Genomic DNA, 12,690 nt, shown 5'->3' on the forward strand with positions numbered 1-12,690 from the left:
TTTACCTTTTTCTTAGATGCACAATTATGTCTCCTAATATACATAGTATTGCTTTCCCTTGACAAGTGATTTTGAGCTATGTGTTGTTGCCTATGCATGATGGCACAAACAGTACTGTCCTCCTAAATGTAGATGCAATACCAGTGTGAGGACTGATCCCCCTGTAGTCGTCTAGAGAGCCCTGTTTTAACAAACACCTTCAGTGCACATATGGAAAATATTTGTTGATTGATGCATGTATGTGTATAAACTCACACACAGCCAGAGTTGACCCTGCTTAGCTTCTGAGATCTGACAAAATCAGGCTTGCCTGGGCTATCCAGGTCAGGGCATATTGCTGTTTACTTCATTTATACCCCACTTTTCTCCCCACTGTGGACCCATAGCAGCTTATATTGTTGTCCCCTCTTCCATTTTATCTTCAAGCAAGTTTTTAAAATAGGTTAGGCTGAGAATGGCTGAGAATGTGTGACTAGTCCAAGGTGACCCAGTAAAGCTTTTGTGGCAGAGTGGATATTCAAATTTGGGTCTCCCAGATACTGGTCTGATGCTCTAACCATGGCACCATGGCTGGCTCAATAGACCAGGGCATGGAGGGGGCAGACCTCTGAATCCTTTCCGTGTCCCCATCCAGTTCCTCCATCTCTGCCTGATATAAAGTACTTGAGCTTTGGGACTAGAGTAATTTGTGCAGTACAGAACTGGTGTGCTGGACTTACCCTAGTAGATTGCCTTCATGGTATACTGGGAGTGGGATTCCAGTGGGTTCTATGTGGATTGGTCAGAGTGAGTTCTACACTTGCACCAGGAAAAATGTATGTCATTCAATATTATTATCCTGCTTTTCTTCAGGAAAGCAGAGCTTAAAGCAGTTTACAAAACTGAAAAAAAACCCTACAATCTTAAAATCACAGTCTAGCAATAAAAGAGGAGCAGCTGCCCGCAGGCCGTGGGACTGAGCAGGTAGAATTTCAGAGTAGAATAGTCTACTCTGTTAATTTCTAAATTGTTTTTCAAGCTCTATTTTCAATATAGAAAGAATATTGACTTTTTTTAAAAAAAATGTAGATTTTGCAGAGTAATCATAAGAAAAACAATTATATAGACAGGCCAGCGAGATATGTGACAGAAATTCAATTTAATAATGTTTGTGGTGTCACAAATTCCTATTTCATGTTATTTATTTCCTACTTTCTTTTATCATACTAAGGTTTGAAATCATGGGAGAGGAAGAAGTGGCTTTCAAAATGATCCGCACCAATGTTTCTCATGTAGTTGGCCAGCTTGATGACATTCGAAAAAATCCCAGGTATGCACTTCTGACGTGTGTTTGATTTTGAGATTACTTTAAATTCTGGTCTGTAAAATGCAATACTCATTTCTATTATAGAATGCTGTTAAAGAAGGTTTAATGTGATTGCAAAATAAATACAAACAGTTGTTACTTTCTAAAGGTTGTTTATAATCATTGGATTGGTTACAAACAGAGCATCTTCTGTGACTGGAATAGCTCTTGAGCCTACTAAAATGAGCGCAGTTTCCATACATTTCCCCTACTTTAATGCATTGCATAACATTCCTAAGGGGTTGAGTTTCAGAAATGGATTTTAGGGAGCTATGATAGGAAAGGTGCTGTTTCACAAGCAGAAATCCACCAACGGTTATCTAAATCTCCTGGGTAGTATATGTACTTGTTGCTCTTTTCCTGCCATGTTATTTTCATTTCAGAAGAGCCCTTATGCATATCTTTTACCCACTGTAGACCTCATACTGTCTCAGATAAAAGCACACAGGCATCTGGAACAGCATCTTTCTACAGCAGTTAGTATGTTCAGAAGCATTTAAAATAATTCTGACCTTCAGGAACTATTTTTGGAGGACACATAATGGCTGTCTGTGGCAATGAGGAGAGTGCAGAATGCTGGTATGCATGTGGAATCTCGCCATGCCCTTTTGGATCACTGTTTTGGTAGATTAGAAATAGATTAGTATACAGAAATTGGCACAGGTGACCTTTGGAAAACAAACACAGTAGTCTGCAGAGTGGAAATGCTCCATCTACATTTCAGTTCTGGAAAAAGGCATCAAAGACTGCAGCAACTATTGGACCTTCATGTTAATTTTGCAGATGAGTAAAGTGGTACCCACCTGAATCTAAATTGAGGCTGTTGTGCTGTGGTCACATGGGAAGATAGGAATCACTGGAAAAGACGATAATGCTAGGAAAAATTGAAGGCCGTAAGAAAAAATGACCCAACATGAGATGGATTGATTCAATCAAAGAAGGCATGGCCCTTAGTCTGCAAGACCTGAGCAAGGTTGTTAATGATGGGACATTTCGGAGGTCATTAATTCATTGAGTCACCATAAGTCAGAATCAGCTTGATGGCACTTAAAACTTACACACGCACAACCTTTTCTTTGTGAGTCTGAGTAAATACAAGGCATATGTTAACAGAACATTCTTGTCTCTTACACTGGTAGAAATTTAAGCTTTTATATTGTGTATATGGCATACTTGGACTGAGCACTGTATTTTTGTGCTAAGTATTTATGCTAAGCGGGGCAATGTTTTGTGTTGCATAAGCTTCACAGAAGTTACTGGAGGCAGCCATGCTGTTACCTCAATTGGATAAAAGTCATCAAAACAAGAATAATTGCTAAAATACTGTACACTAAAGGAGTTGATGAAATTATATCACACATTGGAGATTACAAGTGCATTTATGAATATTGGAGCAAATTAAATTAAGGTTGCATTGATTGTGGCATTATAACATTGCCCCACTAGGGATATCCTTAAAAATCTAGTTTGATAACATATGCTTTCTTAAATGCCTGTAAAATATAACTACACAGGATTGGATCCAGCCAGCTTTTCCAGTCAATCTTACCTAATTGTCCTCCTTTCTACAGCTCCTGTCCTACATGATCTCTGTCCCATGCAGGTCTCATAATCACCAGCACAGCCTTTTTGGTTTTTCTCACCAGCAGAAAAGCTGTTTGGATCCAACCCATTTTGTGGGAAAATTAGGGAGTTGCTTTTTGGAGACAAAGGTTTTAAAAGAATGTGGACCTCTTACATTGTCGGTATGCTAGAATAGTAATATTTTATAACACATTGTTTTTTGCTACCAAGTCACAGTTGACTTATGATGACCCCGCGGCACTTTCAAGGCAAGAGACATTGCCTGTTTCTTTGTCATGACCCTGTTATTTCTTGGTGGTCTCCCATCCAGGGCTGGCGCATCCCAGTAGACCAGGTAGGCCACCTAGGGCACCACCTGGATACGTGATGGCCGGCATGCACCTCCTGCCCCCACATGCCCCTTCCCTGCCACCTCTGTGCTTGCCCTTGCTGTTCGCCTCTCCACCACCCTCTTCCACCTTGCTGCCTACTAGGAGTGCTGCAGGTGGCGGCAGTGGTGGGGAAGGGGCACCAGAGGTAGCACGATGGCTGGTGTGCTCAGAGGCACTCAGAACCTGCCCTCCCTTGCTATGCCACCCTATCACTGTGCTCGCCCTCACTGGGGGGGTGGGGGAAGGGACCTAGGGCGCCAAAAACCCTGGTGCCAGCCCTCCTCCCTTCAAAATACTAACCAGAGCTATCTCTGCTTAGCTTCTGAGATCTGATGAGATTGGGCTAGCCTGGGCTATCCAGACATTGTTTGCATGAATAAATACTCTGAATTTTTTTTATTCCATGTTCTCTGAATGAGAAAGTTAAGTTACTGACCAATTTACAGGGTTATGTAATGCTTCTTTTTTAAAAAAAAAATATTCCTTAACACAGGCAATGAGAGCATTTTTTTCTTTCAGAAAATTTGTTTGTCTTAATGACAACATTGATCACAGTCATAAAGATGCTCAGACTGTAAAAGCAGTGCTTAGGGATTTTTATGAATCAATGTTTCCCATCCCATCCCAATTTGAGCTGCCAAGAGAGTATCGAAACCGCTTTCTTCATGTGCACGAGCTTCAGGAATGGTAAGTGATTCCATCCTTTGATGTCTGACTTGAAATATTGGTTTGTATCTATATTTGTAGTAAAGCCTTCTGAGCAGAACACAGCAATTTCCCTTCTGAAGTCTGAATTTAAAGTCTGCAGTGAACAAACTGGGCAGAATTGTTGTGGGAAATTATTCAAAGAAAATATTATAATTGTCTTTCAGATTTGTTATAAATACATTCTTTTCTAATATAGTTCCTTACTTAACTTAGTACTCTGTGCTTTAAGTTTTTGTTTTTTTACTGTTGCAAGAGAAAATCCATCTCTGTGCAAGGATTTAACCAGTATATGTTCTCAGATACCCTTTTGGATAATGTGTGCTTCTGTGGTTTGTCAATATAAATAAATATTCTACAAAAATGATCTTATCTATTTTTACTCTGCTGTATGTAGGAGGGCTTACAGAGATAAACTGAAATTCTGGACACATTGCGTTCTAGTGACACTGATTGTGTTCACTGTCACGTCGTTTTTTGCAGAGCAGGTAAAGATGTAACTTTCTAAATGTAAAACTTTTCTTGTTATTGAAATAGCGTTGGGATCCTGTGCATCATTTTTGTAAGCACAAGGGCTTGCATGACTATCGCAGTTTGCCTTTCCCACAGCAGCCAAAATTACACACACACCCTCCACAGGCCCATAGCTACGGGGGGAGCCTGGGAGGCCAGATCACTCTATTAAAAAAACCCTTCCCTCTGTAGGGCCCCTCCGTTGGCTACCGGCATATTCCTCTCTCTCATGCAAATCGTAACTTGGGCTCCGGGGGCAGCACGAGCAAACTCCTCACCCCACCCCTCCCTCCCTGCCACTTGAGTAACAGCCTGACCCCCACACTTGCTGGAAGGCATATCTGTGGTGTATGGGAGGGGGAGAGAGAGTGGCAGTGAGAAAGAGAGAACAGAAGGGGGGGAGAGTGAGAGAACAGCAGCAAGAAAGAGTGACAGGGAAAGAGAGAGAGAGACCACGAGATGAGAGAGTGACAGTGAGGGAGAGAATGGCAGCAAGAGAGAGTGACGGAGAGAGTGAGAGAACGGCAGAGTGAGAGAGTGACAGAGGGAGAGAGAGCATGAGACGAGAGAGCGGCAGCGAGAGAGGGGGGAGAGTGAGTGGCAGCAGGAGAGAAAGCGGAAGAGCGACAACGATGGGGGAGAGCGAGAGAGCTACAGACACAGAGAGAGGGTAGAAGCAGCCAAGCCCTGTGTCCCCCCCCCCCCCGCCCCGATTTTTTTTTTTCTCCCAGGCCCTTCCACAAAATTTTCTAGCTATGGGGCTGCCCCCCCCCCCCGGCTGCTTCTGTTCCTAGAGGAACAGGATTCAGGGAGTGTTTTCAGGTTGCCATGGAACATTTAGGAGCATTTGAAAGCAGTCACTAATTAAATTTAAGATCATTTAAGATAATTTAATTACCAAACTACTCTAGTCTGGAGAACCACATTTGATTCCCCATTTCTCACCATAAAGCCTGCTGGGCCAGTTACAATGGAGACCTTGAGCCAGTTACAATGCTCTCAGAATTCTCTCAGTCCCACCTACCTCACAAGGTGCACGTTATGGGGAGAGGAAGGGAATTGTAAGGTGCTTTGAAACTACTTATACTACTTGAGTATAGTATAAAAACCAGCTCTATTATTCTTCCTTATTCTTTCGCCACCTCCTCAGAAATCCTTGGGAGTATATGTTCAGCTTCACTCATGAATGGCTCAGAAAATAATTGCTTCTATTTTTACAGCAAATCGTGGCTTGCTATATAAGAATTCCAGATATTTATTCTTTTATCTCCAAGCCAAGACTAAATTGTGGCATAGAGGGAATACAACAAACTAGTTTGCATATAGGATGAAACAACATACTGTGGATCATCACAAAAACATTTGTGATAGATTCCCAAGCTGCAAGTAATTTTCAAGAGAATATTGGTAGTATGCGCACACAGGGCTTTCCATGGATTGTTTCTGCAGTTTGCTGTTGTGTGCGTTGTCATTTTCTTGGTGTTGAGCAAAAGCATGTGAAATGAATGCAGTAGCATGGAGCAGAGCATTGCAATGGTTCCTGTGAAAAAACAGTTGGGAAATTTGAATTCCTTTTTCTTTTAATTTTTTAGCTAATCGCCCTTAAACGAAAAATTTTTCCAAGGAGGAGGATTCAAAAAGAAGTTTGTCATGAACGATTGAAGGTGTAGAAGAATTCTGATCACGAATCAGTCTACCTCAACATGTGTTGAACATGTGAAATGTGTTTCAGAAGTGTCTTGATCATTGTATCCTGGGCGTGAACAAAACCGCCCATGTCATTGTAACCTTTGTAACACTGTGTATGACACCCATGCTACTGAGTTTACAGAGAGTGAGTATGATGCAGGAAAGGGTGTGTTGCCAGCTCGCAAACGGTTGTAATTCTCAAGCATTATGTCCTGAGCGCATTATCCTTTTTATAAAAAGGGTTACTGAAAGAAACATAGCTGCATTTATTGCAGTACACTTTGCAAACAAAGAATAATGTTGGACAGTTAAGTTCAGCCTCTGGTGGGTATGTTTCTGATGTTGCATCCTAAGACATTCTGTAAATTATTGAACATTCAAATCAGTATCTTGCCTCCCTTCTACCTTTAGAAGAACAATAATGCTCATCTGTTTTGGTCACAACCTACATGCTTTGAGAGCAGGGATCAGAATGGTTGTTGTAGAAGTCCTTTGTAATTCTTCCTTCCCATCATTCCATAGCTGAATAGGGGGCGGCATTGCTTTGTCAGGTGCTTCCCATGGCAGCCAGTCAAGTCATGTCACCTGGAGAGTTTTCCCAGCTTACCTAATAGATCTGGTGGCTGCTCTTTCTTCTTCATGTTCCTGGCTTACTGACTGTTACTAGGAAAAACAGGAAAAGAGCCATGCATAGCAGCAGCAACTTAACTGGGAAGCAAATAGCCCTAATGTATCTTTTGAGAGGAGTTTTGTACCCTATTATTTGAGCACAAGAGACATGATTCTAACATGTTCCTGCCCCCCATATGAGTGTCACCTACATTAAGATAAGTTTGTATATAATTTAAATATGGGAAGGATTAATACTGCAGAGTGACCTATGATAAACTGGAATCCTAATGCCCTATTTGCTTATTCAGTAATGAAACTGATATCTAGAGACATATAATTCCCATCTGTGATGTCAGAGTGTATTTCTCTATTGACCAAAATGTAAATTTGTTTCATATTTGGATGCCTAATTAAAAGTCAGGGGTATAATCAAGTAAAGATTTTTACAAGCATTGTGAAATTAGCAGCAAAAGTGCCTCACTGTTATCACTTGTCAATACATTGTATTGTTTTAATGGTACTGATGTCATATGCAGTAATTTCTCATATCAAGCACAAATTTTCTAAAATTGGTTGTCTGCCCTATTTTGTCAAGATAGATACCGACAGGAAAACTTCAAGGAGATATTTTTTGAAAGAAGACTTTCAATCATGATATTAACAAGCCTAAAGTCCACCTCAGTTATTTTATAATAAAGACATGAGATTTTCAGTGTATATGTGCTGTAAAATGTACATTTTCATTTAATAATGCCAATGATTTTAAAATTATGTGGCTTATTTTGTGTGTTTGTGAAAGAAGAAAACATGGACAGCTGTTAAATGCTCTGAGAAGTGCTAAATATTTTTAAATCGGAAGCAAAAGGCACCTTATTCTTTATTATCCAGTGCATCAACCTACTTCTAAATTAAATAAACCTAGTTAAACTTGCTTTAAAATACCACTTGTTTTGGTTTTCCTTTTTAAAAGAACAGCTGTATTCTGGACAACATTTCTGCCTAATCTTTTTAACTAATATGCAACGGAGCAAGGCCATCACATATGACTGCCGTACTAAAATTTGGACATCCGGAACATGCTCTGTAGTTGTCTCGTCTCTTTCCTGGCCCATTTCCTTCTCGTCTCATTTTCTCTTGTGTTTTATTGCCTCTGACTGGAACAGGCCGTTGTCAAAACCCCAGCAGTTCAATGATCACTAACAGTCCACTTCATGAATAGGTGTTTATTGATACATGACACTCCAAGACAAGGCAGACTTTGTGAAAACTGGCTTGGCGGACTTTTGCACATCTCTTATAACCCTTGCCCAAACCGTTACATTTTCAAAGGAAAGTGGGAAGCAGCAGTACCTCTCCCCCCCTCCCCCCAAAAGTCTTTCTCAGTCCCTTTTGCAGGTGTGCACATAATCTACCAAGAGTGGCCTTGGCCACTCTTGAGACTAGGCAGAAAGGAATGTGATAACTGTTACATAGAGTGGGAGCAAGGCGAAGCAGACACACAGGAAAGTGAAAGTACTTCAGAGTATGGGAAAAACGTGGCAAAAATAATTTTGACAGTATAATATAGTGGGTTTTATGCATGGCAGAGTCTCAGAGTAAGTGATTACAAGCTCTAATAGGAGTGACATAGTATAAGGTCACATTACAAGGCTGGCGGGGCTCACGGGCCAAACTTACATACATCTCTGGGTTCCTGCACAAGCACGTTATTGGGTCATTCAAACCGGTGGGGGCTTGTGATTGGTCCTGGGCTGCAGGGATTTGAATCCTGCAACCCTTTGTTCCCAAGTCCCCAAGCTCAGTCCACATGGCTCCAAAGTCTTCCCTTGAGTACATAACAGACAGCCATTGATACTAAATGAGAGAAGTAACTGTTTTAGCCGGAGGGGGGATCTCATATTTGAAATTATGCCCTATTGCATTCCATAGTTCGCTGCAAGAAGAAAACCAAAACATCAGGGAGTAGACTGAGCTAGCACTTTTCTCCCTACGGGAGGGTAATGGTAAGGCGGAAACCCTTTTTATCAAGAGGAAAGAAACGTTCTGAAATTCACCTCCCCACTCCTCCCTTTCTCTGACGAGCACCGTCCCTTCATGTCCTCTGTGGAGTGATTTGGAGACGTCACGACGCTCTGGCGACCCTTATCTCTATAAGAGGGAAGGAGTAAAGGTCTACTGCTTATTTAAGAGTGGAGTGTGGAACTGGGGGAGGGTGCTAAAAGAGTACGGGAATTGTTTACAAACCAAGAGTTTGCGAGTTTAAAAGCCAAGGTAATTTAGGCGGGAAATGAGCTGACCTGGGGTTGGACAAATTTATTAGAGGCTGCAAGCAGCTGTAACCCTACCTAACAGTGCATTCACACTACATTTTAAAAAAAAATTGTTTTGCAATTGGTTTTTTGCTGTTCCTGCACAGTAAAAATCCTGTTGCAAAACACATTTTTTAGTGTGAAGTGCCAGTCTCTTTAAATATATATTCCACTTCAGGAGTTCCCTGGTGCTAAGGGAGAAAGTGCAAGTGGTGCGCGCGCTTCGATTTTGTGGGTTCAGGCTCAGCTCCTGGGCTCTCGGGTTCCTCCAATGTTTTTCTAGCGGGGTTGTGCTTTCACGGAGAAAAGAACCTGAGAAGTTAATGATGGGTTTAGGGCGAGGAAGGAGAGAAAGCAACTGGAGAGGGACGGGATAGCCAGCAAAAGTGGAGCGGGAGATCGCAGACTACGGTCTGAGGTAACTGAGGCGGGAAAAGTATAGCCTGAGGGAAATGCTGGGTCCGTTACTGGCAGGAAGCTGGTCTTGCTCTAACAAAAAATTGAAGAGGGAGGAGAGGAGGCGGCTGCGCTGGCAAGAGACGGGACCTTCGTGGAGGGTGTGGAAGCCCTTCTTAGGGGCTCTCAGCCCCTGTTTCGGGGGTTTCTTGTACTCTGTGTGTGTGGGGGGAGGGGGGAGGTATTCAGTAACAAAATGAACGCTGTGCTGTGCTCAATATAATAACAGCATTAGTTACATTGGGTTTGCTGGCCCCCGCGATTTCCTGAAAATGATAAACCATCCCAGGGTGACAACAGATTAGGATTGTTTTTTTTTTTTTTAAGTTCCATTAAAATGCAACTAAATCTCCTTAAACAAATACAAAACATACATATTACCTTAAGTCCAGACCAAGTCCAGTTTGAATAGAAAGGTTTTTAACATTGTTTCTGAGAAAACGTATTTATGTAGTTGTGCCTCTTTGTTCCCATGTCTCAAGGAGGGTCGTAGATTTAATTAAAAAATAAAATCCTGCAAATCAGTTCCACTCTCCTCGCTTTCCCAAGTAGCAGGAAGTTTCACGTGTGGCCTTTCACAGCTTTAGTTCTTTTGTGAACAACACAGTGCTGGAAACATGTTTGGATATAGAAATATAAATCATGAGCACTGGGGACCAGGCAAGCATCCAAACAGTGCTCCTTTAAATCACAGGCCTTTATCCAAAGGTCCTTCCTGTCAGTCTGGAACAAAAATCAGATTTCTTGCTCATTTTTGGCCACATTCAAAACTAGCAAACTTTCTGTTCAATTCAGTCTAAGCAAGCAGTTACCTAGTAGCCACCAGCCCTCAAAAGAGAGCAGTGTTTTTATTTACTAGCCACTAGTGTCCATCAAAGAACCATCTTTCATATCCTAAGAGACTTCAAGCGAGTTTCTAAAGCAGGGCTCCTCCAATCATTTTGAGCCTGAGGGCAAATTTGGAATTCTGACATGGCATGGTGGGCACAGAAATAAAATGGCTGCCACAAGATGGCTCCTGCAGGAGGCAGAGCCAGCCACAAAATTATTGCCACAGCTTGACTTCAGTAACTCAGTGTAGAACCTTCTGGATTCAGATTCTGGATTACTTCACTCCACTCAGCCTGGAGGAAGTTGACAGAACACTCTCTACTGCACGTCCTACAACTTGTAGTCTGGACCCATGTCTATCCTGGCTTATAAAGGCTAGCTGGGATGAACTACGGGTTCCCTTGAGGGAAATTGTAAACCGGTCCCTATCTGAAGGGACCTTCCCTCAGCCTCTTAAAGAGGCAATTGTCCTCCCCCTCCTAAAGAAACCATCTTTGAACCCGGCCGTATTGGCAAATTATCGGCTGGTGTCAAACCTGCCTTTTTTGGGCAAGATCATTGAGAGGACGGTCACAGTGTAGTTACAGAGCTTTCTGAATGATGCTTCCATACTGAACCCTTTTCAGTCTGGGTTCCACCCAGGCTATGGGATGGAGACGGTTCTGGTCGTTCTCATGGATGACCTCCAGAAGCATCTGGATAGAGGTGGCTTGGCGGTACTGATACTTTTAGACCGGTCGGCCACATTTGATACGGTCGACCATCAGTTACTGATCTGCCGCCTCACCGACGCTGGGATAAGGGGGTTGGCCTTACAGTGCCTCTCCTCTTTCCTTCAGGGTCAGGGACAAAGGGTGGTGATAGGGGGGGAGCTGTTCTCGACGGCACCCACTTGTGTGTGGTGTGCCACAAGGGGCAGTTCTATCCCCGGTGTTGTTTAACATCTACATGCGCCCTCTTGCCCAGATTGCCCAGAGTTTTGGGCTAGGATGTTATCAGTATGCAGATGACACCCAGCTTTATCTACTGATGGGTAGCCAGTCTAACTCCTCCATAGAAGATCTGACCATGGCGCTTCAAGCTGTGGCAGGGTGGCTCAGGCTGAGTCGATTGAAGTTGAATCCGACGAAGACGGAGTTCCTGTACCTAAGTTGTGGCAGTTTTGGAACTGAGGTCCTACTACCGACCTTTGATGGGGCACCACTTACACCAGTGTCCAAGGTCAAAAGTTTAGGGATGCTCCTGGATCCCTCTTTAAATATGGAGGCCCAGGTGGCAGCCACTGCCAGATCAGCCTTCTATCATCTGCGGCTGATAAGGCAGTTGGTCCCCTACCTCGAGCGCAGCAACTTGGTGACAGTGATCCACGCCACGGTCACCTCAAGATTGGATTACTGCAATGCCCTCTACATGGGGCTACCTTTGTCTCAAACCCAGAAGCTTCAACTAGTGCAGAACGCAGCAGCCAGGTTGTTAATAGTCCTTCCTATGATCCTTCCTTTACAGGAACACATTCAACCTGTGCACTGGTTGCCTGTTGCATACCGGGTTCATTTCAAGGTGTTGGTTCTCACCTTTAAGGCCCTATATGGCCAGGGGCCTGCATACCTTAGGGACTGCCTTTCCCCATATGTTCCCTGGAGAGCACTTCAGTCTGGATCACAAAATCTACTTACAATCCCCGGCCCTAAGGAGGCCAGGCTCTTGACAACTAGAACCAGAGCCTTCTCTGTAGTGGCTCCGCACTGGTGGAATGAGTTGCCGGAAGAGGTCAGGGCCCTGCAAGAGCTCATATAGTTCCACAGGGCCTGTAAGATGGCACTTTCCCACCAGGCATTTGTAAATTAGATGGCTGGCCACTACAGTCCTAGGTAACATATGAACCATCCCTTGAAATCCGCTGTACAGCACCTGCGGAGAAGACAATTTAAGATTGACTTGCAGAGAATCAGAAATTAAGATTATAGCGCTGAAATATTTTATGCATTTTTATGTTTTTATATTATTCTATGGTTTATGGTTTTGATGTATTACTGTGTTTACTCATGCACATGCATGTCTATGTGAGCTGCCCTGAGCCCGCCTTGGCGAGGAGGGCGGGATACAAATGGAATAAAATAAATAAATAAATAAACCTTGCGCTGTGGTAGCAGCTGCTGCTAAAGCAGCAGCTAATTAAATCCCCACTAGCCAGTTGGAAGCCTTGCTGGGCAAAAGCCCTGCCTATCCCCACCCTCTTCCTAAAAACACTTGGTGGGCACCAGAAAAGGTGTCT

General features: G+C 43.0%; 1 protein-coding gene across 2 annotated transcripts in view; it reads left to right on the forward strand.

Moving 5' to 3' along the window:
* GNPTAB (N-acetylglucosamine-1-phosphate transferase subunits alpha and beta) overlaps nucleotides 1-7,758 on the forward strand; it is a 59,741-nt gene extending 51,983 nt beyond the window's left edge. For both annotated transcript variants that reach the window (XM_060245620.1, XM_060245621.1), the window contains 4 exons: nucleotides 1,211-1,309; nucleotides 3,820-3,987; nucleotides 4,403-4,493; nucleotides 6,111-7,758. In XM_060245620.1, coding sequence (XP_060101603.1) covers nucleotides 1,211-1,309; nucleotides 3,820-3,987; nucleotides 4,403-4,493; nucleotides 6,111-6,188 — 436 coding nt within the window. In that variant the 3' untranslated portion in view covers nucleotides 6,189-7,758. The remainder of the gene's footprint in view (nucleotides 1-1,210; nucleotides 1,310-3,819; nucleotides 3,988-4,402; nucleotides 4,494-6,110) is intronic.
* The last annotated feature ends 4,932 nt before the right edge of the window (nucleotides 7,759-12,690 follow it).

The sequence above is a fragment of the Heteronotia binoei genome, chromosome 8, assembly GCF_032191835.1.
Source record: "Heteronotia binoei isolate CCM8104 ecotype False Entrance Well chromosome 8, APGP_CSIRO_Hbin_v1, whole genome shotgun sequence".
In the NCBI taxonomy this organism is placed as follows: Eukaryota; Metazoa; Chordata; class Lepidosauria; order Squamata; family Gekkonidae; genus Heteronotia; species Heteronotia binoei.